At 38.9% G+C, this 26,165-nt stretch overlaps 1 protein-coding gene across 4 annotated transcripts; it reads left to right on the forward strand.

The window, feature by feature from the left end:
- Positions 1–4,936: 4,936 nt before the first annotated feature.
- rcbtb2 (regulator of chromosome condensation (RCC1) and BTB (POZ) domain containing protein 2) lies at positions 4,937–25,242 on the forward strand. Of its 4 annotated transcripts, none has more exons than XM_047392708.1 (12): positions 4,937–5,112; positions 6,389–6,528; positions 7,601–7,751; positions 9,283–9,449; positions 9,538–9,696; positions 10,276–10,383; positions 10,465–10,607; positions 12,322–12,512; positions 13,600–13,726; positions 16,832–16,971; positions 23,006–23,141; positions 23,236–25,242. In XM_047392708.1, exons 2-12 carry the CDS (start codon positions 6,403–6,405, stop codon positions 23,276–23,278), a joined length of 1,491 nt encoding a protein of 496 aa, XP_047248664.1. In that variant the 5' UTR covers positions 4,937–5,112; positions 6,389–6,402; the 3' UTR covers positions 23,279–25,242. The 4 variants fall into 4 exon arrangements, with proteins under 4 accessions (XP_047248664.1, XP_047248661.1, XP_047248662.1 ...); XM_047392705.1 differs by having other exon boundaries at positions 23,006–23,136; XM_047392706.1 differs by having other exon boundaries at positions 4,937–5,101; positions 23,006–23,136.
- The last annotated feature ends 923 nt before the right edge of the window (positions 25,243–26,165 follow it).

Below are 26,165 nucleotides of genomic sequence, written 5' to 3' on the forward strand. Positions count from 1 at the left end.
GAAACTTGGTAAATTTTAAAAGTTAAATCAAACATGAGTAGTCTGGATAAATAAATATGCAATTGTTAGATGATTGTTTAGTTATCTTACAGCCTTCTTCCAAATGGTATTGAATCATTCCTTTTCCTCAAACACAATACCCCATTATCATAATGTGAAAGACGTTTGTTAGAGATTGTTACAAATTTATTACAAATCGAAAACTAAGGAATCACATTTACGTACAGTGCCTTGCGAAAGTATTTGGCCCCCTTGAACTTTTCAGCCTCTTGCCACATTTCAGGCTTCAAACATAAAGATATAACATTCAAATTTTTTGTGAAGAATCAACAACAAGTGGGACACAATCGTGAAGTGGAATGAAATTTATTGGATGTGTCAAATATTTTTAACAAACAAAAAACTCAAATGTGGGGCGTGCAATATTATTTGGCCCCCTTGTACTAATACTTTGTAGCGCCACCCTTTGCTGCAATTACAGCTGCAAGTCTCTTGGTGTATGTCTCTATCAGTTTTGCACATCGAGAGACTGAAATTCTTGCCCATTCTTCCTTGCAAAACAGCTTGAGCTCAGTGAGGTTGGATGGAGAGCGTTTGTGAACAGCAGTCTTCAGCTCTTTCCACAGATTCTCGATTGGATTCAGGTCTGGACTTTGACTTGGCCATTCCAACACCTGGATACGTTTATTTGTGAACCATTCCATCGTAAATTTGGCTTCATGTTTTGGATCATTGTCTTGTTGGAAGATAAATCTCCATCTCAGTCTCAGGTCTCTTGGAGACTCCAACGGTTTTCTTCCAGAATGGTCCTGTATTTGGCCCCATCCATCTTCCCATCAATTTTGACCATCTTCCCTGTCCCTGCTGACGAAAAGCAGGCCCAAACCATGATGCTGCCACCACCATGTTTGACAGTGGGGATGGTGTGTTCAGGGTGATGAGCTGTGTTGCTTTTATGCCAAACATATCGTTTGCATTGTGGCCAAACAGTTCGATTTTGGTTTCATCTGACCAGAGCACCTTCTTCCACATGTTTGGTGTGTCTCCCAGGTGGCTTGTGGCAAACTTTAAACGAGACTTTTTATGGATATCTTTGAGAAATGGCTTTCTTCTTGCCACTCTTCCATAAAGGCCAGATTTGTGCAGTGTACGACTGATTATTGTCCTATGGACAGACTCTCCCACCTCAGCTGTAGATCTCTGCAGTTCATCCAGAGTGATCATGGGCCTCTTGGCTGCATCTTTGATCAGTCTTCTCCTTGTTCGAGATGAAAGTTTAGAGGGACGGCCGGGTCTTGGTAGATTTGCAGTGGTCTGATACTCCTTCCATTTCAATATGATTGCTTGCACAGTGCTCCTTGGGATGTTTAAAGCTTGGGAAATCTTTTTGTATCCAAATCCGGCTTTAAACTTCTCCCCAACAGTATCTCGGACCTGCCTGGTGTGTTCCTTGGTCTTCATGATGCTCTCTGCGCTTTGAACAGAACCCTGAGACTATCACAGAGCAGGTGCATTTATACGGAGACTTGATTACACACAGGTGGATTCTATTTATCATCATCAGTCATTTGGGACAACATTGGATCATTCAGAGATCCTCACTGAACTTCTGGAGTGAGTTAACAGCACTGAAAGTAAAGGGGCCGAATAATGTTGCACGCACCACCTTTCAGCTTTTTATTTGTTAAAAAAGTTTGACACATCCAATAAATTTCATTCCACTTCACAATTGTGTCCCACTTGTTGTTGATTCTTCACAAAAACTTTGAATTTTATAGCTTTATGTTTGAAGCCTGAAATGTGGCAAGAGGTTGAAAAGTTCAAGGGGGCCGAATATTTTCGCAAGGCACTGTAAGTATTCACAGCCTTTGCTTAATACTTTGTTGATCCATCTTTGGCAGCAATTACAGCCTCACATCTTTTTGAATATGATGCTTAGCACACCATCTTTAGGCAGTTTTGCAAAGTCTTCTTTGCAGTACATCTCAAGCTCCATCAGATTGGATGGGAGACATTTGTGCAGCTATTTTCAGATCTCTCCAGAGATGTTCAATCAGATTCGAGTCTGGACTCTGGCTTGGCCACTCCAGGACATTCACAGAGTGGTTCTGAAACCACTCCTTTGAGATCTTGGCCGTGTGCTTTGGGTCATTCTCCTTTTGAAAAATGAACAGTTGCCCCAGTCTGAGGTTAAGAGAACTCTGGAGCAGGTTTTGATCCAGCATGTGTTTGCACATTGGTGAATTCATCTTTCACTCTATCCTGACTAGTCTGTCAGTTCCTGCTGCTGAAAAACAACCCCTGTTGCTTTCTCCCCATGCTTCACTGTAGTAATGGTATTTGCCTGATGATGAGTGGTGCCTGATTTCCTCCAAACATGACACCTGGCATTCACACCAAAGAGTTTAATCTTTGTCTCATCAGACAAAAAAATTTGTTTCTCATGGTCTGAGAGTCCTTTAGGTCCCTTTTGGTAAATTCCACCCAGGCTGTCATGTGCCTTTTATTAAGGAGAGGCTTTCGACTGGGCACTACCATAAAGGCCTGATTGGTGGAGATGGTTATCCCTATGGAAAGTTCTCTTCTCTCCACAGAGGAACGCTGGAGCTCTGACAGAGTGACCATGGGGTTCTTGGTCACCTCCCTGACTAAGGCCCTCTCCCGCTGATTGCTCGGTTTAGATGGCCGACCAACTCTTACCATCAACATGCCACGGGACAACAGATGAAAATCAGCCCTTTTGGCTAAATCTGGCATAATTACACGACAGTCTAATGTACTCATGTTAATATAGTATGAACTGTCCTTTTATTAAATAAACATAACATAAAATCTAGGAAATGTCCTGGTGGTTCTTAACTTCTTCCATTTATGAATCATAGAGACCACTGTGCTCACTTCAAAGCAGCAGATTTTTTTCTGTATCCTTCCCCAGATTTGTGCCTCAGGACAATCCTGTTTCAGAGGTCTACATTCAATTGCTTTGACTGAAGGGTTGGTGTTTGCACTTTGACTTGCACTGTCAAATGTGGGGCTATATATGGACAGGCAAGTGTCTTTCCTAATCATGTCCAATCAACTGAATTTACCGCAGGTGGACTCCATATTAGCTGTAGTAACATCTCAAGGATGATCAGTGGAAACAGTATGCACCTCAGCTCAATTTTGAGCTTCATGGCAAAGGCTGTGAATACTTATGTAAATGTGATTTCTTAGTTTTCTATTTGTAAAAAATTTGCAACAACCTCAAATAAACTTCTTTCTTATGGTCATTAGTGGGAATTGTGTGTAGAATACTGTTAGGGTTTGAAAACTTTGTATTGTTTATCACTCATGTCTGCTCTAAGTGCCTTTCCCTCCTACATGCCACAGAAAGGGAGATGGGGAGAGGAGTGAGTTATGCTTTTATCAACAGCATCTAGGGGCTGTTCGTACCAGGTCCCCTCGCTCCCTCTTTGTTTAAAATCAAGACACATGAACCCTAACCTTTCTGACCCCACACACATACACACACACACACACACACACACACACACACACACACACACACCCTGAATGTTTGTTGAACTGTGTGTGAACCAGCATGTATAAATAAAGAGAGAGAGGTGCCAACACTTTGTAGTCTGCACAGAGTGTGAGCTATCCTTGCTGCAAGTAAAACTGACTCTGTATCGTCCTTGCCTCTGAGTTGACTAATTAATACCTAACAAATACGAAGGAAAGAGATTAATTTGATACATAATGACCACTTTCACCCTCTTCGCTACATTCTCACGCTACTCTCCAATTTTGCATTATTTGCTGTTATTTCAGCTTTTAACTTTGTTCTCCCTCTTTTCTCTTCCTAGAAGCTACTGGCCTGACTCTGTCTACCTGTGACACCTTTCTGGAGAGGGGCATTGTTCAAGCTTCTGCTGGCAACAACTTAATGCTCACCTTCTGCAGATGATCCACTTCGCCCTGTCTTTCAGTGTTTAACCCTTTCTCTCTCCTAGACATGGCAATTGACTGAGCTTTTACTGTAACTAACTATGTGCTCTCTTTCAGACTCTATCCTTGAAAACAGGCTCAAAGTTTATCTGTTTTTTCTTTCTAGATGAAACGACAAAAGGAGCTAAATCCACCAACATTTACTTTTCCTTCCCATAGAAAGTACTCCTGGATAAGTGCTTCTTTGTTCTCTTTGTGTCTCTGCTCTGTTCTCTCTAAGCCCCAGTCGGCAGATGGCCGCTCACACTGAGCCTGGTTCTGCTGGAGGTTTCTTCCTGTTAAAAGGGAGTTTTTCCTCTCCACTGTCGCTACATGCATGGTCAGTATGAGGGATTGCTGCAAAGTCAACGCCAGTGACTGTCCACTGTCTCTACATGCTCATCCAGGAGGAGTGAATGCTACAAGTCTCTAACTCGATGCAATCTGCTGGGTTTCCTTAGACAGAAAAACTTTTTATCCAATTTGAATAAATAACTGAATCTGACTGCACTGTTCAATGGTTAGGATTAATTGGAAGGTATGTACCTGACTTTTGTGAAGTGCCTTGAGACGACATGTGTTGTTAATTGGCGCTATATAAATAAACTGAATTGAATCGAATTGAATACCATTGGGAATAAGGATGTAACATAATTAAATGTGGAAGACATGCAGCTCTGTGAATACTTTCAGGATGCACTGTAAGCCTCTGTCATAGACAATGGATCGATGGATGTATACAGAGCTTACATTTAATAGACTCTGCAGTTGGTTAATTATCACAATGTACTAAATATACAGTAATACAAATTTATCTTTTATTACTAATAACAGACAGTGTACAGCATAAAATAAAAAATAGGAAAATCAGTGTTTAGATGGACAAGAGAATCTCAGTTTTTTCACTAGCCTCGTTTCTTTGGAAATTTCTATCTCCGAGCGCCCGTGAACCCACCGTCAGGCTACAGGAAGTAAACTCCTGGGCTGTTTTGCTTTTTCTACTGGGTGGTGATGTATCGACCAAAGCTAGCTATGACAAGCAACAGCTGCTGTCGATATGATTCCATCAGTAATGTTTAGGTTTTGCTGTTAATACGAAAACGACTTCTGGGAGGAAATAGTAAACATTAAGGTACTATCAAGGTAACGTCAACAGTTTAAACCCTCCCAGCAGCGACAGGACTCTTTACGCTAAGCTCTGTGGTGTTTTGGAGCAAACTTTGTTGCTAGCTTGCTGGAGGCAGATTTTGTGTTTGTATGTTTTTAGCATTTGAAGTGATGGGACACTTTAAGCTTAGTGTGCCGCGGGAGGAGATTGAGCGGAAGTTCATATTAAATGCAACCTGAAATTTTGAGTCATGAGGCTACAGCAGAACGGTTCCTGTATGAATAAAACATTTCTTTGTACGGATGTTTGGATAACTTTGTTTTATCGTTAGACATTGCCTAATCAGTCTCGTTCTACTGTGTGTTATTTCGGTTTATTTTTCACCGACAATAATACATCATTACGTTGTGGTAATATACTATTACTACTGAAACCTGAAAACACACTGTTGGCAGCAGTTGGAAATCGAACTCGTTTTAATAGGCAGAAAAAAAGAACATTTGTTACATTTTATTCTAAATAAATCATATTTTTCTGTTATTTATTATTATTCTTTTTTAATTACGGGGGTATGGGAAGCTTTAAAAGGTTCCCGTTCTGCCTCGAAATGTAAAGAATTTGATTTCATTATTTTTAAGGTCTGGATAAGTATGGAAAAAAATGTATTCATCCATTTGTTATCCACCATTCCATCCAGTAAAATGTACAGGAACCCTGTGTATATAAAAAAGTTCTTAAATGGTTGACCTGATAATAAGTCAGACATGGATGATAATATGTTTAGCTACATCCCACCGTCTTAGTTCAGGTACAAGCAATGGCAAACGTGACTCAGCAATGATATAAACAAAGTTGTACATAGTAGCTAATAGCAGCTGGAAGGCTCGGCATGTAATCCGCACATTTGGATGATTTTAAAAAAATAAAATGGGAAAGGTCAACCTCTGTACTCTTTGTTTTCACCTCCAAAGATACTGTTCCATTCACAAGTACCTGGATGAGTAGTTTGATAGATGGAACTGTTATTTAAAAAGTTGATTACATTTTAAATATTTATTACCAGCTATGCTGTTCAGGAAGTCAAATACATATATTGGAGTGGTAAATCTACTGAAATGGAGAGGGTAGTGTAAGTACCCAAGGTTTTATGTGAAGTTAAGAGCTTCCTACAAATGAGGCTGAAAGATTTTTTCTGCATTTATGCATGTTCTAAAACACCTCTCTCTGCTCCCTGGATATTTTAAATTATGATGAACTATTTGGACCATAATCCTCTAAATCATCTGTTTTTCCACTGTTTTCTCGTCACAGCTGAGCTGAGTAGCATGCTGGACGTGGGGAAGTGGCCTGTGTTTGCACTCCTTCCTCCTGAAGAAATACGGCTTATCCGGCAGGCTTGTGTCTTCGGTAGTGCTGCGAACGAAGCCCTCTATGTCACTGTTAATGATGAGGTAACACTTTAGCTTTAAGCAAAGGTACTTTAATCCTGCTGTGTGGACTAAGGTGTGCTGGCTTGACTTGATAGACCTAATCTACTTTCAGGATATTGATTTGATTGTTTCTTTTTTGTCTTGAAATAATGGGAAAAACAAAGCTTTAGGCTCTTGACTCTCAGGTTGAGACAAGGGGTAGTCCACAGCAGAGAGATTAGCAGATAGAATGAGGCTATCTTTAGCCATATCAGCCTAATACCTGAGCATGCCCTATATTTAACCAGGGGAAATGTGCTGTGAATTTCACGTCTGTGCATCCATGTGTGTTCATTCCTACCTGTGGACTAAATAGGTTGTGGCTTCAAGCAAGTCGCTGGGATGTAAAATTTGTATTTTGATTAATAAAAAAAAAAGTAAAATTATCATGGTAATGGTACTATTTGTTTTGGTTGCATTTTTACATTATTATTATTATTATTCAGTTCAGCTCATTAATATAACGCCATTTCCCAACCAATTTTGTCTCATGGCACTTTATAACACAAACAGATCCAGTTTATATACAAAAAAATATATGGTCAATTCAGTCCAGTTATATAGACAGGTTGAAAGTCCATTACATAGAGTTCAATTCCACCCAAGTTATAAAACAATGCAGTCAAGTTCTGTTTATTAGTAAAAAGTTTTCAAAGGTCACCAGCCACTAGCAGCAATCTCTCCTCCTTATCCTTCTTAATAATAACAAGAAGAATGAATAAACTCTTAAACATTCATAGCATACAAAAATAAAAACTTCAGCACATGTCCAAGAAGCTCTCCCAACATAGTATTACAACATCTGTAAACCCTGTTATGTAATATATGTCAGCAGTTTATTACTTATATTCTTCTTATTATTGTTAATTTTTATAAATAGTTCGTCATTGTTATTGTTTTATAAAACTTGCATAAAATTAAAAGATTAAAACTTTAGCACATCCCCATCTCAGCAAGCGTTACAGTAGTATAAGAGAAATATCTGTAAACCCTGATCTGTGGTAATTACGTATCATTTCTTACTGTCAGCAGCTGTGATGTTTGGCATTTGCAGGTCTTTGCCTTAGGCACCAACTGTAGTGGCTGCCTAGGCCTCGGAGACCTTCAAAGCACTATTGAGCCGCGCAGGATTGATGTCTTGTGTGGAAAGAAGATTGTGTCCCTGAGCTATGGTACAGGACCACATGTGGTTATCGCCACTGCAGGTAATCAGTTCACAACACAATAGTTCAGAAAATCTTTATCTGACCTCAAGGTGAAGTTGTTATGGTAAGCAGAGGAATGGAAGCGCAACCAAACGAGACAACACATGTTTTTCTTACAGTGCCATGCAAAAGTATTCTTACCCCATGATCTTTCTCACATTTTGTCTCGTTACAACTACAAACTTCAATGAACTATACTGGGGTTTTGTGTGATAGATCAACACACTGGTGCTTATTTGTGAGCAATTACACCTTCACGTCTTGTTTGGTATGTCTCTGCCAGCTTAGTACATCTAGAGACTAACTTGTTTTGCTCATTCTTTGCAAAATAGCTCAAATTCTGTCAAATTGGATAGTGTGTTTGTGAAGAGTGCTTTACAATCTTGCCACAGGTTTTTTTTTTCTGTACTTTGACTGGACCATTCTAATGCATAAGTATGCCTTCATCTAAACCATTTCATTGTACCTCTGGCTGTATGTTTAGGGGTATTGAACCTATTTCTTTAATCTTAAGTCTTTTACAGCCTCTGACAGGTTTTCCTTCAGTTTTAGTCTATGTTTACTTCCACCTATCGTCCCTGTGATGCTGAAGAAATGAATCCCCACAGCATAGTGCTGTCACCACCATGTTTCACCATGGGAATTGTGTTTAAAGTGATGTGCTGTGTTAGATTTTCCACCACACATAGCGTTTTGCATGTAGCCTAAAAACATTCCATAAAAAAATGCTTCATCTCCTACATGGTCTTTGGTGAAACGCAAATAGGACATCTTATGGCTTTCTTTCGTCAATCACTTTCTTGCCAGTCTCCCCTAAAGGCCAGATCTGTGGGGTAAACCACTAATAAGTGTCATGTGCACACATTCTTTGGAACTCTGAAGCTCTATTAGTTACCATAGGTGTCGTGGCTGGTTGTACTGTGTTGTATTTGTGGGCATCAGAGTAAAGAGGGTTTAATACAAATGCATGCCACAGGTTTCATGTTCTTTATCGGTGACAAAAGTAAAAATATAAAAAATATTTATCCTTTTTTCCACTTCAAAGTTATGTACAGCTTGTGTTTGTCCAGCACATTAATTCACAATAAAATACATTGATGGTTGTAGTTGTAATGTGAGAACATTTAATGAGGTTAATGGGGTATGAATAGTTTTGCATTACATTGTTTGTACTACCATTTCAATCTAAAGTTTTAAAATATATCACAATATATCTAAGTTCTGTGAGAATTAATCCAGCTTTTTTGTGTGCATTTCTTTATTAGTTTCTTTTTCTCACCTAATAGATTTGCAAAAATCCTGCAGGCAGTTTCAGGTTCCCCTAAAACTGTCTGTCTTAAACATCTCCTTTTAACTAATGGGTTTCAAGCTCTGTTAATCCGGTTTTATCAGTTTGCATATGGTACATGTTGAGTACAGTGCTGGACCTGCGCTGTAAATCATTTGAGTTGGACTTCTTCTTATCTTGTATTTAGAAAATATTAACCACTATGACAACATGAATATAAGCTTTCTTGCTGCTGCTATAAAGATGGGGAGGTGTTTGCATGGGGCCACAATGGCTACAGCCAGTTGGGAAATGGAACCACCAACCATGGTCTGACCCCCGCCCTGGTTTCCACCAACCTCATCAGCAAGAGAGTGACAGAAGTCGCTTGTGGCTCCCATCACACCATAGCTCTCACCAGTGATGGAGAGGTAAGTCATCCCGTCTCGTGATCTCTCTTTTCTTTGCCTGTGTTTAGTCTGTGTGTTTCCTTGGACTAAACTTTTTATCTGTGACCAGGTGTATGCGTGGGGCTACAACAACTCGGGCCAAGTTGGTTCTGGGTCAACTGCCAATCAGCCAACACCACGTCGCGTTAGCAGTTGTCTACAGAACAAAGTGGTGGTCAACATAGCCTGTGGCCAACTCTGCTCGATGGCTGTTCTAGATAATGGAGAGGTGCCATAACACATTGCTTTGATATGAGAATACCTAGTTTCTGCACCAGTGTGCCTTATAAAGTGCCTTGCAACAGTATTTATACCTCTTGAACAACAAACTTCAACTTGTTTTGTTGGAATTTAATGTAATAGGCTAACATAAGTGTAAAGTGGTAATGTGCATTTGTTTTCAGCCTCCTTAAGTCAATACTTTGTAGAACCACCTTTTTTTGTTGTTTTTTGGGTTACGTGTCTGCCAGCTTCCCTCATGTAGAGACTGAAATATTTGCCCATTTTTCTTTGCGGAGTAGATGAAATTCAGTCAGACAAGACGGAGAGCATCTGTGTGCTTCCATTTTCAAGTATAATTTGTGGAGCAATCATTAATGATAGAATACATTGAAGTTTGTGGTAAAATATGACTAACTGAAAAGGTTCAAGAAGTATTAATAACTTCTCCAAGGCACTGTAACCATGTTTTCTACAATAATTTACAGTATGATTTTAAGATTAAATATAAAATATAAATATAAAATACCAAACGCTTCATACGATTTTTCTGTTCACATCAAAAACAACGTCATATTTGTTTTTGTAGATTTATGGTTGGGGCTACAACTGCAATGGGCAGCTGGGTTTGGGAAACAATGGAAATCAGCAGACCCCATGCCGGATCGCTGCGCTGCAAGGTGTCAACATTGTGCAGGTAAGAATCCAAAGTAGCAGAAGCTCATATAAAACTCTGTTTATAATGGTTCGTTCATGCTATTCTCTCTTCCAAATTCAGGTAGCATGTGGATATGCACACACGTTGGCACTTACGGATGAAGGATTTGTTTATGCATGGGGAGCCAACTCCTATGGACAGCTGGGAACAGGCAATAAAAGTAACCAAGCTCTCCCTATCTTAATAACTACAGACAAGGAAAGGTTAGTAATTTGTTTGCATTGTGTTAAGTACGGTAATCACAGTAGGTCACTGGAGGTGCCATATCAATGACTCCCAGCAAATGATTTTACCTCTACAATTATCCTAACAGTGCCTTGCAAAAGTTCACATACGAACTTACTTTTTAACAGTTTATCACATTACAACCACAAATGTCAAAGTGTTTATTTGGAGTTGTATGTAGTAGACAAACAATTTTTAAAAATTAAATCTGAAAAGTGTGGCATACATTTGTATTCAGCCACGTTTAGCCTGATATATTTCAATAAAAGTGCAGAAAATTTCCTTCAGATTTCAAATTCACCAGTGTGTAATTTAATCTTAGTACAAATCCAGCTGTTCTATGAAGGCCTTTGATGTTTGTTAGAGAACACTAGTGAACAAACCGCATCATGAAGGCCAAAGAAAACACCAAGCAGATAACGGAAAGAGGACGTTGTGGAGACGATTAAAGTAGGGTTAGGTTTTACAACAATATTCCTAGCTTTGAACATCTTAGAGCGCTGTTCAGATCATCTGAAAATGGGAAGAGTATGGCACAAATGGAAACCCCTTCAGACATAAGCGCTACACAGATGAATTTGCCAGGCAAGGAGAAAAGCAAACAAGATGCCAATGGTAACTCTAGAGGAGCTGCAGACATCCACAGCTATAGTGGAAGAATCTATCGACAGGACAATTATTAGCTGCGCATTCCAAAAATGTGATCTTTGGAAGAGGAAAAGTTGCATGAACCTTTTGGGCTACATGAGAAATTGCTGTGTGTGGAGGAAAACTAACTGAGCATCACCCTGAATACACTATTCTTACTACCAAACATGGTGGTGGCAGCATCATCCTCTGTGAAGGCTATTTCTCAGGTGGAACCAGGAATATGAATAAGTTTAAGCGATGATGAATTCAACTAAACACATGTCAATCCTGGAAGAAAACCTGTTAGAGGCTGCAAAACCCCCAAAACTGGTGCGTAGGTTCACATCCCAACAGGACAACAAGCCCAAACACACAGCCAGAGCTACAATGGAATGGTTGGTCAAAGTCCACAACTCTGTGGCAAGACCTAAAAGTTTTGCAAAGAAGAATTTGACAAAACAAAATCAGTCTCTCGATGTGCAAAGCTAATAGGGGAACGCAAGACGAGTTTTTTTTTTTTGGACAGCATATTTCAGCAACAAGACAATTCAAAGCGATTTACATAATGAAAACACAAAAAAGTACATTGGCATAATAAAGTAAATAAAAGTTGGACTACAGACTGTAATGATATTTTAGCTAACAGTTTAAGTTGTTAAAGGCAACTTTAAACAATTGGGTTTTTCATCTTTATTTAAAAGAACTCAGGGTTTTAGCATTTTTGCTGTTTTCTGGAAGTTTGTTCCAGATTAGTGGAGACATAACCCTAAAAGACTTGCAGCTTTATTCGCAGCTAAAGGTGGATGTGATTACAAATGCATTATTAAAATTAAATATTTTATTATTTTACTTTAATTTCACAATGATGCACTACTTTGTGTTGGTCTATCGCAAATAATCCCAACAAAATACATTTAAGTTGGGGCCTGTAATGTGGAGAAATAAGAATAAACTCAAGGAATATGAGTACTGTTTGTCTGTAACAATAGGAATATTTGAGGATGACCTGTTCTCTGTATTTTAGAAGCTTGAATCAGGTTTGAATTCAGATTTTCTATCCAGGATGGTGGAGGTGGCTGCGTGTCACACCAGCCACACGTCAGCTGCCAAGACACAGAGCGGGCAGGTTCTGATGTGGGGTCAGTGTCGAGGTCAGGCCGTGTCTAGCCCTCACCTTACCCACTTTAGCAGCACTGATGACGTGTTTGCCTGCTTCGCCACGCCAGCCGTCACATGGCACCTCCTCTCAGTGGGTAAGACTACAGCAGAAACACAAAGGATTTTATAAAGCAGGCACCTGGATGTCCACAGTTTTCTACAGGAATTTAGCTGAATACTTTAAATTGTTCTAACTGCAATATTTCTCCTTTTGACCTGTTAGAAGAAGGGTCCCCGGGGACCAGTACTCCTCAATAATTAGGGGATTTTTGTTGAATATTTCAAATTGTTACCATAGTCATCTTTAACCTCTGCCCTTTTAGAGATACATTTTCAGGAGGCACATGTTTTTTCAGTCTTAAGTTCAAATTCCTGGAAGTCGTCAAAGAAATAAACAGGAAATCCTGTTTCCTCTCTGTGTCAAGCAAGTGTTTACAGGACCTCAGCTTTCTACAGTGATACTTTAAGTTTACAGTCTATTTTGTGAAGCTAATGACAACCCCACCATTAAAATCAGTTAACTTACTAATAAAGTCTCATGTGAGCAGCGTTTACGTTTATTACCCATTCAGTTCCCTATTATGGTTACATTTTAGAAAAATTTAAACTTTCATCTGAGTACATATATTCAGTGGAGAAAAAAACCCAGGTTAAGAAAAAATAAAGTTTTTTAACAAATGCCGGCAATTTTGCAAGTTACACATTTTAAGTTAATCACAATATCTAGAAAGTTTCTTTGTTAATCTATAAATCACTTTTACTTTGGTATCAGTATAATTTTTACACTAGACTCTACTTATCCCAGTCTTCCAAAAAGATAAGATGAGAGAACATTGCATTCAAGGAAAGGAGATGCGTGTCAGTAAATAGTTTCCGGCCTAAACTTGCCCTCTTCTACCTGCACGACAATTAAAAGCTGGAATTGTGAGAAACGATGCTGGACAAGGATGACGTTTTGGGATCAGAAAGTCAGGTGGGTTTTACATGAAACAAAGGATGAATGTGTGGAGGAGCTCCTCTCCTCATGCCCACTTAGTGGAGGATCTGTGATGCTGTGGTCCTGTTTTTCTGCCAAGCCCTGGGAACCTTATTTGAGTGCTTGGCCTCATGTTATTCTGCATACTTTCCTATATATTGCTACGAATTCTGCATTAAAACAAGTGACTTGTTATTTTTTGCCAGATGGAGATGACTACCTGACAGTTGCCCAGTCTTTAAAGAAGGAGTTTGACAGTCCAGAGATTTCTGACCTCAAGTTCTTAGTTGATGGGAAGAGCATCTATGTTCACAAAGCTCTTCTGAAGATCAGGTAGGAAAGACTAAACGGTTGTTTGATTTTTTACATTATTTTTTATCATTCATACTTCTTGCGAACTGACATGAACCTTTTGCTTCAAAATGTCTTCTTTATGAAGTGTCTATTGTTTGGTGAGAAGTGATTTTATGTAGTGTTTATTTTATCCTTGCTTGCTGTAACAAAGATAAACTTGTTTACCTTGTAACTTTTTAACCTTTGTAAAAAATGTGCTGAGGCAGAAACAGTTTTTTTGGATCATCTAAAAAAACGATATTATGCAACTCCACGTTTTACACACAGCTTTAAAGAAATGCTTCTCATTTTGTCCTCCATGCAGACACTCATTGTGGTCACAAGACCAGATGTTTTCTTCTTAACCACAAATCATTAAAGATCTGGACATAACACAGAGCGTTTCTTTTTGATTCTCTTAGGTTTTACAGAGTTGTTAAATAATTTCACATCCACCATATCACCAAAAATAGAAAATAGAGAGCTCTCATATTTAAATGATATGTGCTAGACAGTGTTCCCTGTCAGCCACAGGGAAGTGGAGAGCAGCCTATTGTTTCCCATGTTTCTTTTTATAACCACACTTGAACAGTGTATGCATTCCAGTCTCTTGCTCTTTTGCACTGTCAGGAGGAAGGAGCCGGACTGTCTGCACAGTCAACAAAAGTGCACGTGCTCACACAAATAATGCCTGTGGCACCAAGCCTCTACTTTGACCATATCTCATGCAAACAACATTTTAAAGACACTTCAGAAAGAAAAGCGAGTCTATTGTTCTGGTGTGTATGGAAAGCAACGACAACTGGTTGGTAGTGAAGGGGGGAGAAACTTCTTCTAAAGTTGCTTAACAAAGATTGAAAAAGGTAGTGAGCTAAATTATCTGAGACCTTATGCACACTTTCAAAGTATGAATACAATAAACTTTCAAAGGCAAACATATTGCGTGCTCTTAATCATGCATGCTAAAAATTTGATCATTTTTATAACGATGTTCTTGCTATATACCTTGGTAAAAAATCATAAGTTAAAATCAAAACGTAGATGTACAATTGATGGCATAATAATGTGGATATTTGCTGTGCATTTGATGGAAAGCGCAATGATGTGTTCACCTGCAACACAGAGGCGAGCAGTTGCTGTGAATTGTAGAAATTATTTCCTGAAGTGTTCTTTATGACGGCAGATCAAGCTCGGCTGTCCCTGCGGTGCGTCATGGAGCCAGATGTGACGGATTGTTTGTTTGGTAATTTCACGTTCTTTCCTGGCACAGGTGTCTCCAGGCTGGGTCCCATAATTCTTCCAGGTTTATGAGGGACATTATTGATACTGATACTGCTCCCCCAGTAGACCACAGCTCGGGTAGAGTCTCTACCTCAGACATGAAGAAGATTTGCAACATCTTACTGCAAACATGAAAGCATCCACGCGTCTTGAGAAAATAGGCTTGTACACAGCTTGGGTTTTGGTGCTGTAGTCGGGTGTTATTCAGTGTAGCTCAAAGCACATGTCCTGCAGTAATGTTATTTCAATTTTAATAAGGATATTGCTTCATCACACCAATAGGCAATAAAAGCACATGCTGTTTCAATATTTCTGTTTGTGTATCTCAATCATTTGTCCTTTTAATAAACTTGATAAATTGTTTTAGACACCAAACAATTGTTAAAAACATTTATAGTTTCTGTACTAAGTGAGCTGATAATAAAAAAATCAGTAAGCATCAACAAGGAAATTGATTGCAAAACTCTGCAGGAAACACTTGAATAAAGAAATATACCTCAAGGCTGTATCAGATATACAATGTTTCACTTGCATCAGCACCAGAATTGTTATCCTGTTGACAAACTTGTTGTATTGTTGCTAAGGCTGCAAAATATGTCATCTATATATATATATATATATATATATATAATAGAATATCATCATCACAACATCAGTGTGTCCATTATTTATATGGCAAGGGACTGTTTGGAGTGCAAAAATTGTTAGCAAATATATTCCAAGTGTTGTTTATTCTTCCACCATGCACAAATGACCCAAACTGCTAAAGATCACAGATGAGAAAGAGAGGAAATAAGAAAATAGCAACTGATATTGACATCGCAATATTTGCCCAGTAGTATCGCCATAACAAGATTTTCTAAGGTACATAGAGAAATCCGTTGATTTACCGCTTAAAACAGCACTTCTTTAGCCTTAAAAACCTCAGACGAGATTTCTACTGCAGTGCAATCTCCAGCAAGTTTTTGCAACTGTTTTTCACATACTGTTTGCTTTATTTTACCGCTGATTCACAAAACAGATTGCACTAAATACATTCAGAGACACAAACACGTCACTCAAGTCCAGCAGTTAGGAGAGATTTGCATTTGTTTTTTGCATAGTATTGCAGTTGTCTTCCCTTCACTGGCAAATGCAGCTGAGGCAGAAGGGACTGAAGACATAGAAAAAAAATGTTTTACTTTTTTAATTATTTTAATTAAGAGATAACAGATTGATTACCTTTAGCACCACAAATGGCTTTAAGAATTGGCCTTGTCAGTTTGTGTTTTCACGGGAGGATGTTGTCACAGCCCACCTGCCATCTCATCATGTTGGCTGCATTTGGCTAAACCTAGGCTGCCAATTTATCTCTGAACAGTTCGGTGATAATCCAGGTGCTTCTGTTTTTTGTGAAACTAAAACTAAGAAGTGCTCACACAGAGTCATTGGACCTAGGGTTTTTGTATTTTTTTTAGCTTTCCTTCTTATCATTTTGCAATTCTAGGTTTATCTCATTTCAGTCTGCCCTAATCTTACTCCTCCATTACTGCCGTCTCTCTTAAAAGATATTTTTTGACTTCTGATATGACCTTGTTGTCCTTTAGGCTTCTGAATGCCTCACACCCTGCTGTGATCCCTTTGTATTTGTTCTTGTGAAGTCTTGGAATTGGTTTGATCTTGAGGCATACTGGAGTCTTGTGAATAATCAGACTGAGCATTGACTCGTGAACAGCAGTTATGTTTATGTAATCTGTAACAGATAGGCAAACAAAGGCTCAGTTATTGGTCTCTTATCTTAAGTCATGTCATAATAATAGTCTGCTTCTTTTTTCCCCTCTTTAGGTGTGAGCATTTCCGTGCTTTGTTGAATGAAACAGATGAAGATGTTATAGAAATTCACCAGTTCTCATATTTAGTGTACAAAGCCTTCCTGGAGTATCTCTACACAGACAATATTAACCTGCCACCAGAGGATGCTATTGGTAAGCATAAGCTTGGACAATATTCTTAACAATATTGCAGTGGTATCTATTCCCCTTGAACTTATTCAGATTTTGTCATATTGCAACCACAAACCCTGTGTATTTGATTCTGGTTGTACTGGTCCAAAATTATATTGAAATGGGCATGGAAAATTATTAGTTTACATTTTTTCAAGTAATATCTGTATAGTTTTATTTTCATAATAGAATCACATGAATGATAACAGGAATAATTTGTTGAGTTTGGCACAAAGTGTTGTTTTTGCTTAATTTACCTTAAGTGTGGACCGTTCCGTTTCAAAAGAAGCTTTGATGCATTTCTTTTACCCAAAACCAAAAAATACAAATAAAACAATGGTTATTTAACTGTTACAGTTTCCAGTAAGATATTACAAAACATGATAGGTAATTCTTTTTTAGAAATTGCTGGATACATTTTATTACCTCAGAAACCTGTTCTTGGCCCAATCCTGTTCTAACTATATTTTACTCCTTTAGGCCAGATCATAAGCTGTTTTAATCATGTTTCTTATCATCTTTATGTTGATGACATACAGTTATACTGTTCTTTTAAACCCTCTAAGTTCTACAAACTAACAATTCTAAGTGATTAAGAAAGGGTTAAATGTAAATTGGTTGGTATTCAGCTGCAAGCAAACGAAAACAGTCAATGCGCCGGAAGAAAAAAAAAAACTGAAATCAGGAAACACATGTTTCCTAGAATACCCTGTTCAATTTTGTCTCAGAAATCTGCGTGTAGTTTTTGATAGTTCCATGTCTCTTGATCATCATTCCAAGCAATTTGCTTGACATTGTTTTTATCATTTAAGAATTTTGCTATGTAATGGGCTCTTTACTTGTTTTAACAAATCTGCTGTGTTCAGACTGTGCAAAATGCTGCAGCAAGACTCTTTAACAGGGATAAAAAGGAGAGCACGTCGCTCCTCTTTCAGCTTCACTTGACTGGCTACCAGTTCCTTTTAGATTTTTATTTTTTCAAATACTTGTTCTAACTTTTAGGGCCTTGCATGGTCAGGCCCACCAATATATCTCTGACATGCGTAAGCCTCAGTCCTCCGCCAGAGTTCTGAGGTCTGCTGATCAGAGTCTATTGTATGCGGTTTAAAACCCATGGGGATCGGTCGTCTCAGGCCGTTCCACCCCGATTGTGGAATTCTCTCCCAATGTTTTTTCTAAAAACATATTTGTACAGACAGGCTTTTAATTCTTGTGATGTTTATGTTTGATGTGTTTTTCTTATGTGTTTTTGTGAAGCACTTTTTGATTTGTGAAAGGTGCTGTACAACATTTTACTAACTATTCTGTAGGCACAAGGGCAAAAATGGCTCTTTGGCTTTCAAAGCTTGATGACCAACATAATGTTGTGCATAACTATGAATAAGATACATGGTTTGATTATTTTTTACAAATAAAATTATAGAAAAGTGGCATGCATTTCTGATTAGCCCCCGTGAGTAACACGTTTTAGAGTACCCTTTGCAAATTATAAACTATAAATGTCTTGGGTTGTGTCTGTACAAGCTTTACAAATCTAGAGACTGAAAGGTTTGCCCAGTCATCTTTGCAAAAATAGTTCAAGCTCAGTCAGATTGAATAGGCAGCATCTATGAACATCAATTTCCATGTCTTGCCACATATTCACAATTAGATTTTGGACTGGACTTTAACTAGACCATTCTAACTCGTGAATATGCCTTTATCTAAACCATTCCACTATAATGTTTAGGCTGCATGTTTAGGGGGGTTTGTGTTTCTGGAAGGTGAACCTCCACCCCAGTCTCAAGCCTATTGTAGCCACTAACAGGTTTTCTCCCAGGATTTCCTCATACTTAACTCCATCAATCTTTCCATTTCCTCTGACCAGCTTGTTTTATTAAATTTACTCTAACTAACTAATGAAACACATTGCACAGATTAATTACACACAGACTGAAGTATTCAGGTGCTTATTTCTGTTCATCATGATGATTTTTCGCTTACAATGAATGATAGCACAATATTTAAGTTTAGAATATTACATCAGGCAAAAATATATATATATATTGATACAAATATGTGGGGTTAGTGAAAAGTATGTTTAGTACCTGCTTAAAAGTTATTTTCAAAGGGTACTTTTGACAAACAAGTCTCATTGGAATCAATTTCTAGTTTACTAAATATGACTGTAGATGATGTTTTCAGGGTTATGTGCAGAATTAGTTTTCCGTCACAAAGTCTGTTTTGCATACAAGACGAACCTACGGGTTGTCCACAGAACAGCTGTATTTATAGAGATTAAATTACGCACAGCTGGAGGCGGCAAGCAGAGTATCATTAGAAGAGCTGCCCCATGTACGGAGGCTGTTGGTCCTTGATGCAGCTGTCTGGAGTTGGATTCCCGACCTTGGGACCTTTGCTGTTTGTCCGCCTTCGCTTTCTGCCCATTTCCTGTCTGGTTTCTGTAAATAGAGGCCACTAGTGTCACAAAATCTGGCTTAAAAATTACATACAACTGGACATTATTTACTAAGTACAATGGATTTTATTTAGGGGCATCACAAGGGGGCTGAATACAAATGCACGCAACACTTTCCAGAAGTTAATTTTGAAAAAAGTGCAAATCCATTTTCTTCCACTTCATGATTAAGCAGCACTTGGTGTTTGCCTATCCTATTAAATCTAACAAAAATACACAGAATAGTGATTTTGTCATGAAGCCTATGAGTACTTTCGAAGGTTTTGTACTGTGCCTTGCAAAAGTACTCGGCCCCCTTGAACTGGTCAACCTCTTGCCACATTTCAGGCTTCAAACATAAAGATATAAAATTAAAAATTTTTGTGAAGAATCAACAAACAAGTGGGACACAATCGTGAAGTGGAATGAAATTTATTGGATGTGTCAAACTGTTTTAATAAATAAAAAACTGAAAAGTGGGGCGTGCAATATTATTCGACCCCCTTGCGTTAATACTTTGTAGCGCCACCCTTTGCTGCAATTACAGCTGCAAGTCTCTTGGTGTATGTCTCTATCAGTTTTGCACATCGAGAGACTGAAATTCTTGCCCATTCTTCCTTGCAAAACAGCTTGAGCTCAGTGAGGTTGGATGGAGAGCGTTCGTGAACAGCAGTCTTCAGCTCTTTCCACAGATTCTCGATTGGATAGAAAGGTAGAAAGCATAGTCCTAGATCCCAGCCCACAGGTCACCACCTGTGTTTCTAACAGATTTTCCCCGCTCAGCGACACACCCGCTGAGAAGTCAACTCTGATAATTGGCAGCTCCATAGTCAGAAACGTGGCACTAGAGACACCAGCGACCATAGTCAAATGTTTGCCAGGGGCCAGAACGGGCGACATCAAATCCTACCTGAAACTGCTGGCTAAGGATAAGCGTAAATACAGTAAGATTGTTATTCACACTAGCGGTAATGACACCCGGTTACGTCAATCGGAGGTCACCAAAGTTAGTGTTGCTTTGGTGTGTAAGTTTGCCAAAACAATGTCTCTGGTTCCCTCCCTGATCTGACCAGTGACGACATGTTTAGCCGCATGCTGTCATTCAACCACTGGCTGTCTAGGTGGTGTCCAGAAAACAATGTGGGTTACATTGATAACTGGCGAATATTTTGGGGAAAACCTGGTCTGATCCGGAGAGTCGGCATCCATCCCACTTTGGATGGAGCTGCTCTTCTTTCTAGAAATCTGGCCGAATTTATTAGTTCTCCAAAACTCTGGGTACCCAGGGTTCAGACCAGGAAGCAGGGTCATAGTTTAACACTCCTCTCTGCAGCTTCTGTACTGCTACCCACCCATTACCCTATTAAGACAGCGTCTCGCCCACGGCCAAAATTGAATAAATTAAAAAATAATCTAAAAGGAGGAAATCAGGAAAATCTCATAAAAATAAACACAACTCAGACCGAAAAGAAAAATGAAACAATTAAATGTGGCCTACTGAACATAAGATCTCTCTCTTCAAAGACTTTGCTAGTTAGTGACCTGATTTGTGACAATCAGATTGATTTATTTTGCCTCACAGAAACCTGGCTGCAGCAAGAGGATTATGTTCCTATAAATGAGTCAACTCCTACTAATTATTTACATTTTCACATTCCTCAAAATACTGGGCGAGGAGGAGGAGTAGCAACCATCTTTCAGTCCGATTTATTGATTAGTCCCAGACCAATCAATAGCTACAACTCTTTTGAATATTTAATCCTTAGTTTTCCTCATCCAAATTGCAAAGCACTAAAACCACTTCTGTTTGTTGTTTTGTACCGTCCACCAGGCCCTTACTCTCAATTTTTAGATCAATTTTCAGACCTTTTATCTGATTTAGTGTTAAATACAGATAAAGTTATTATAGTGGGGGATTTTAACATTAATGTTGACACTGAAAGTGATAGCCCAAATATAGCCTTTAATGCTATCTTAGACTCAATTGGCTTTTCTCATAACCCTGTCCTGTCTGACCATTTCTTAATAACCTTTGAGTTTAATTTAACCGAGTACTCCACACCTGAAAGAAAATTTCATTATAGTAGATCATTATCAGACAATGCTGTAACAACCTTTAAACAATCTGTCCCACTTTTAATTTCCTCATTATCACTGAAAAGCACAACGGAGGGCAATAATTCTGTTTCTGCCCCTTCACAAAGTGATTATCTTGTTCATAGTGTTTCTTCATCATTGTGTGATGCATTAGACAATGCAGCCTCCTTGAAAAAGAAGGTAATTATTCATAGGAGGCTAGCTCCCTGGTTTAATTCAGAGCTGCATACTTTAAAGCACAATGTTAGAAAACTACATTCTACATTCTCACACTACTCTCCAATTTTCCATTATTTGCTGTTATTTCAGCTTTTAACCTTGTTCTCTCTTCCTAGAAGCTACACCTGGCCTGGCTCTGAGTCTACTTGTGACACCTTTCTGGAGAGGGGAATCCGAGCTTCTGCTGGCAACAACTTAATGCTCACCTTCTACAGATGATCCACTTGGCCCTGTCTTTCAGTGTTTAACCCTTTCTCTCTCCTAGACATGGCAATTGACTGAGCTTTACTGTAACTAATTATATGTGCTCTCTTTCAGACTCTATCCTTAAAAACTGGCTCAGAGTTTATCTGTTCTTTCTTTCTAGGTGAAACGACTAAAGGAGCTACATCCATTAACATATACTTATCCTTCCCATAGAAAGTACTCCTGGATCAGTGCTTCTTTGTTCTCTTTGTGTTTCTGCTCTGTTCTCTCAAACCCCCAGTAGGTCGTGGCAGATGGCCACTCACACTGAGTCTGGTTCTGCTGGAGGTTTCTTCCTGTTAAAAGGGAGTTTTTCCTCTCCACTGTCGCTACATGCATGCTCAGTATGAGGGATTGCTGCAAAGTCAACACCAGTGACTGTCCACTGTCGCTACATGCTCATCTAGGAAGAGTGAATGCTGCAAGTCACTGACTGGATGCAATCTGCTGGGTTTCCTTAGATAGAAAAACTTTTTATCCAATTTGAATAAATAACTGAATCTGACTGCACTGTTCAATGATTAGGATTAATTGGAATGTATGTACCTGACTGTTGTGAAGTGCCTTGAGACAACAAGCGTTGTGAATTGGTGCTATATAAATAAAACTTAATTGAATTGAATACACACAGGTGGATTCTATTTATCATCATCAGTCATTTGGAACAACATTGGATCATTCAGAGATTCTTACTGAACCTCTGGAGTGAGTTTGCTGCACTGAAAGTAAAGGGGTCAAATAATATTGCACGCCCCACTTTTCAGTTTTTTATTTGTTAAAAACGTTTGACACATCCAATAAATTTCATTCCACTTCATGATTGTGTCCCACTTGTTGTTGATTCTTCACAAAAACGTTGAATTTTATATCTTAATGTTTGAAGCCTGAAATGTGGCAAGAGGTTGAAAAGTTCAAGGGGGCCGAGTACTTTCGCAAGGCACTGTATCTTTTAGAAAAAAATTGAAATACAAGGTCTAAATATACTCAGATGTTGTTTTTGTTTTCTACTGTTTGCAGGGTTACTCGATTTGGCTACATTCTATCAGGAGCTTAGGCTGAAAAGATTGTGTCAGGAAACGATTAAGAGGGGCATTTCTGAAGAGAACGCCATCACTCTACTTTCTGCTGCCGTCAAGTATGAGGCTCGGGTAAGGTGATTGCAGTGCGTTGGCAGGGGGGGTCCTGCACAGTAGCCTCTAGTCACTTATACTCCTCAGCACTCACCACATAGCCCTCTTCATTTTTAGGACCTGGAGGAGTTCTGCTTCAAGTTTTGTGTCAACCATCTAACGGCGGTCACTCAGACCCAGGCCTTTGCAGACATGGATCATGACCTGCTCAAGAACTTCATTAGTAAGGCAAGCCGCTACGGGGCCTTTAAAAACTAGGGTGCCCCCATAGCGATGGATTCTAGATGATATGTTTTAAGTCTGCAAATGGAGAGCCAACCAAAGTAATCACCAAGCTGGTCAGGTCCTAAAAGACTTGTAAACGCTGAAGAGGCGAGTGGTTTCGGGTGGCAGCAGCTGTCTGATTCGTGTCGTGTTACTACTTTAAACCTTGTCCAAATATGGTGAAGTGGGGCAGAAATATTAGGTTACTCTACTAATCCGGCCTTAACATGAAGATGTAACACAGAGGTTTGCATTTTATCAGACTTATGTTACTAAAAACAAGCTTAATTGTGCCTGCATCTGTTTCAAACAAAGATATATGCAGGTAGCTTAAAAATGCTGCATGGTTATCTACATTTATCCCAATAAATGATCTGTTTAAGGACCTTTAATTGCAATTTCCAAATTATGTTATAAACTGTGACTGACCCACGTAGACATAAAAGCAATCAGCAACAAATAAATCAACCCGTCACATTCTGCTGCAACCTATTTGTCAGTGAGCCAATATCTGTCTATCAGAGATATATTTGTACATACTGAATATATATATATATATATTTTTTTTTGTTTTAGACACAGTTGTACACTAATTTGAAGCAAATAAAGATACCTGTGGTTTTTCCAAATGGTTTCATCATATGGTGCAGTCCTATAGAAACCTTCAGACTCTGTCGTTTACTGAATCTAAGCACAAGAAGATCATAAAAGGCTAATATAAGCAGATGGTAGTGCAGAGTTGATATATCATTATTAATGACTCTCTGCTCTTTGAAATAAATTACAAAAAGCTAATTATCATAAACCTTTTGATTTGTTTCATATTCCACGTGTTGTGTGGTTGCCTTGGTTTTCCAAATTGGAAGAGTGGGGAGTAAGCAAAGCATCCAAACTGTCCTTTTTAAAATGGACTACAAATTTTTTTGCGAACTCTACAATTATTGGCATTCCTGGAAACAATGTGTTGTTAAAACTGTTGTTAATACGGAGACACTGTGATCCCAACATGGCATTCTTTGCTGCAGTTTTTCTAACCATGAGCGTTTTCACCTCCCTTACTGTCCTGCTGGCTGTGCCCTGGCATCCAGCCTTGTTGCAGTTTTCTAAATTAAGAAATTGGCTACTTGTTTAAATAAATCTTTTTTTGTTTTTCCCATTTTGAAGAGGGCTTTAGGCAAAACATGAACATGAGCAAAACGTAAGTCAATAATCACTGGTTCAACTACTTAACACTCTGATGTACTTAAAAAAGTATGAACTGAAAAAAAATACTTTCTTACCTTTTTTAAGGAATTGCTTAGAGTGCCAAAATTCACAGCAACTGTGATTTTGTAAGCAAGCAAAACATATTTCTCAATTGCATCTATGACGATAACTGTGATGAAATGTAAGGTTGGATTTTAGAGTTTTACCAGCGTCTTGGTTTTATAAAGCATTGCTGATTTTAGCCAATTTCAATTTCCTTTTAAGAGCTATGAAATAACAGTTTAATAACCATTTTCAAAATATGTATTTTTTCTAACCTTCAGTCTTACATTTTGTTTATTTCAAGCAGAGGTGATGTCAAGCTGATCACGTTGTGTGTGAGAAAGCAGTTGCTATAAAAGTGGATTTTACTATTATTTTATAGGGTAGGACAAAAGGACAGCAGAGCTGACATTTTAAAATGTCTTTAGCATTATATGTTAGTGATTAGCAAGGTTAGCATACTGAAAACACCACTGTGTGTATTGCTACAGACCAAAAGTTTGGACACACCTTCTCATTCAAAGAGTTTTCTTTATTTTCATGACTATGAATATTGTAGCTTCACACTGAAGGCATCAAAACTATGAATTAACTCATGTGAAATTATATACTGAACAAAAAAGTGTGAAACAACTGAAAATATGTCTTATATTCTAGGTTCTTCAAAGTAGCCACCTTTTGCTTTGATTACTGCTCCACACACTCTTGGCATTCTGTTGATGAGCTTCAAGAGGTAGTCACCTGAAATGGTTTTCCAACAGGTCTTGAAGGAGTTCCCAGAGATGCTTAGCACTTGTTGGCCCTTTTGCCTTCACTCTGTGGTCCAGCTCACCCCAAACCATCTCGATTTGGTTCAGGTCCGGTGACTGTGGAGGCCAGGTCATCCCCCCCATCACCCCATCACTCTCCTTCTTGGTCAAATAGCCCTTACACAGCTTGGAGGTGTATTTGGGGTCATTGTCCTGTTGAAAAATAAATGATGGTCCAACTAAACGCAAACCGGATGGAATAGCATGCCGCTGCAAGATGCTGTGGTAGCCATGCTGGTTCAGTATGCCTTCAATTTTGAATAAATCCCCAACAGTGTCACCAGCAAAGCACCCCCACACCATCACACCTCCTCCTCCATGCTTCACGGTGGGAACCAGGCATGTAGAGTCCATCCGTTCACCTCTTCTGCGCCGCACAAAGACACGGTGGTTGGAACCACAGATCTCAAACTTGGACTCATCAGACCAAAGCACAGATTTCCACTGGTCTAATGTCCATTCCTTGTGTTCTTTAGCCCAAACAAGTCTCTTCTGCTTGTTGCCTGTCCTCAGCAGTGGTTTCCTAGCAGCTATTTTACCATGAAGGCCTGATTCACACAGTCTCCTCTTAACAGTTGTTCTAGAGATGTGTCTGCTGCTAGAACTCTGTGTGGCATTGACCTGTTCTCTAATCTGAGCTGCTGTTAACCTGCGATTTCTGAGGCTGGTGACTTGGATGAACTTATCGTCCGCAGCAGAGGTGACTCTTAGTCTTCCTTTCCTGGG

The sequence above is a fragment of the Girardinichthys multiradiatus genome, chromosome 18 (genome assembly GCF_021462225.1).
Source record: "Girardinichthys multiradiatus isolate DD_20200921_A chromosome 18, DD_fGirMul_XY1, whole genome shotgun sequence".
Classification (NCBI taxonomy): Eukaryota; Metazoa; Chordata; class Actinopteri; order Cyprinodontiformes; family Goodeidae; genus Girardinichthys; species Girardinichthys multiradiatus.